The 1072-nt window shown below is 38.0% G+C and overlaps 1 protein-coding gene across 1 annotated transcript; it reads left to right on the top strand.

Moving 5' to 3' along the window:
* The first annotated feature begins 232 nt into the window (after positions 1–232).
* LOC143023489 (uncharacterized) lies at positions 233–697 on the top strand. The gene has a single exon (XM_076182017.1). The coding sequence runs from the start codon at positions 233–235 to the stop codon at positions 695–697; it is 465 nt and encodes a 154-aa protein (XP_076038132.1).
* The last annotated feature ends 375 nt before the right edge of the window (positions 698–1072 follow it).

Here is a 1072-nt window from a genome sequence, read left to right as displayed (position 1 = left end):
ACGTCCAGAGGAGAAGACATTTTGCTGGTGGACATGAAATTGTAGCGGGATTCAACTTGGAGCTTGTTGACAGTTTCACATACCTTGGTTCCAAATTGTCACACCAGAAAATAATACATATCTCGAAGTGGATGAGCGCATCAGATCTGCAACGAAAGCTTTCCACGGCTTAAGACCTTTGTTCAAGTCAAATATTCTATCTAGAAAAACCAAGACAAGGCTATATTCTACCATGATACGGCCTATGCTCACATTTGCGGCCGAAACCTGGAGCCTCAACCAACTCACCGAGACAAAATTACTCAGACTTGAGAATAATACTCTCAAATCAATCTGCGGCCCGGTATATGCTGGCGAGTTAAATATATGGAGAAGGCGTTACACACGTGAAGTCCGGGATCTAATACCCATGCCTCAAGTGACTGACTACATTAGATCATCGAGACTGAGGTGGCTTGGTCACATTCTCAGATCCGGCCAAGACAGATTCACTTCTCGTGTTTTCACCGAGAATATAGTAGGCAGGAGACCTCGACGACGCCCCCGTACTGGATGGAAGAATGGGGTGGAGAACGACTTACGATCCCTAGACGTCGACCCCGACGAAATAGATATGTTAGCAGCAGATCGGAGAGTCTGGAGGCATATTGTTCTAGCGGCCAGGGGCCTCAATGGGCCTGTAGTGCCAGAGGAATAAGTGAGTGATATATATATAGATATATATATATATATATATCTATATATATATATATATATATATATGTATATAATATATACATATTATATATATATATATATATTTACTATGTGAGTGTGTGTGTGTGTGTGTGTGTGTGTGTGTGTGTGTGTGTGTGTGTGTGTGTGTGTGTGTGTGTGTGTGTGTGTGTGTGTAAGTATATATATATATATATATTTATATATATATTTATATATTTACTGTATATATATATATATATAGTGTGTGTGTGTGTGTGTGTGTGTATATAAGTATATATATATATATATATAATATAATATATATATATATGTATATGTATATGTACTCCTTGATAATGTGAATATATCACGAAAG

This window comes from Oratosquilla oratoria, unplaced genomic scaffold, assembly GCF_046742065.1.
Source record: "Oratosquilla oratoria isolate Oo_2021 unplaced genomic scaffold, ASM4674206v1 SCAFFOLD48, whole genome shotgun sequence".
Taxonomy (NCBI): domain Eukaryota; kingdom Metazoa; phylum Arthropoda; class Malacostraca; order Stomatopoda; family Squillidae; genus Oratosquilla; species Oratosquilla oratoria.
Note: the sequence above shows the minus strand (reverse complement) of the source record. Positions and strands in the feature narration are given on the sequence as shown.

Excerpts from the sequence above, each read along its gene's own strand:
- LOC143023489 (XM_076182017.1), top strand. The coding sequence starts at position 233 with ATGATACGGCCTATGCTCACATTTGCGGCCGAAACCTGGAGCCTCAAC.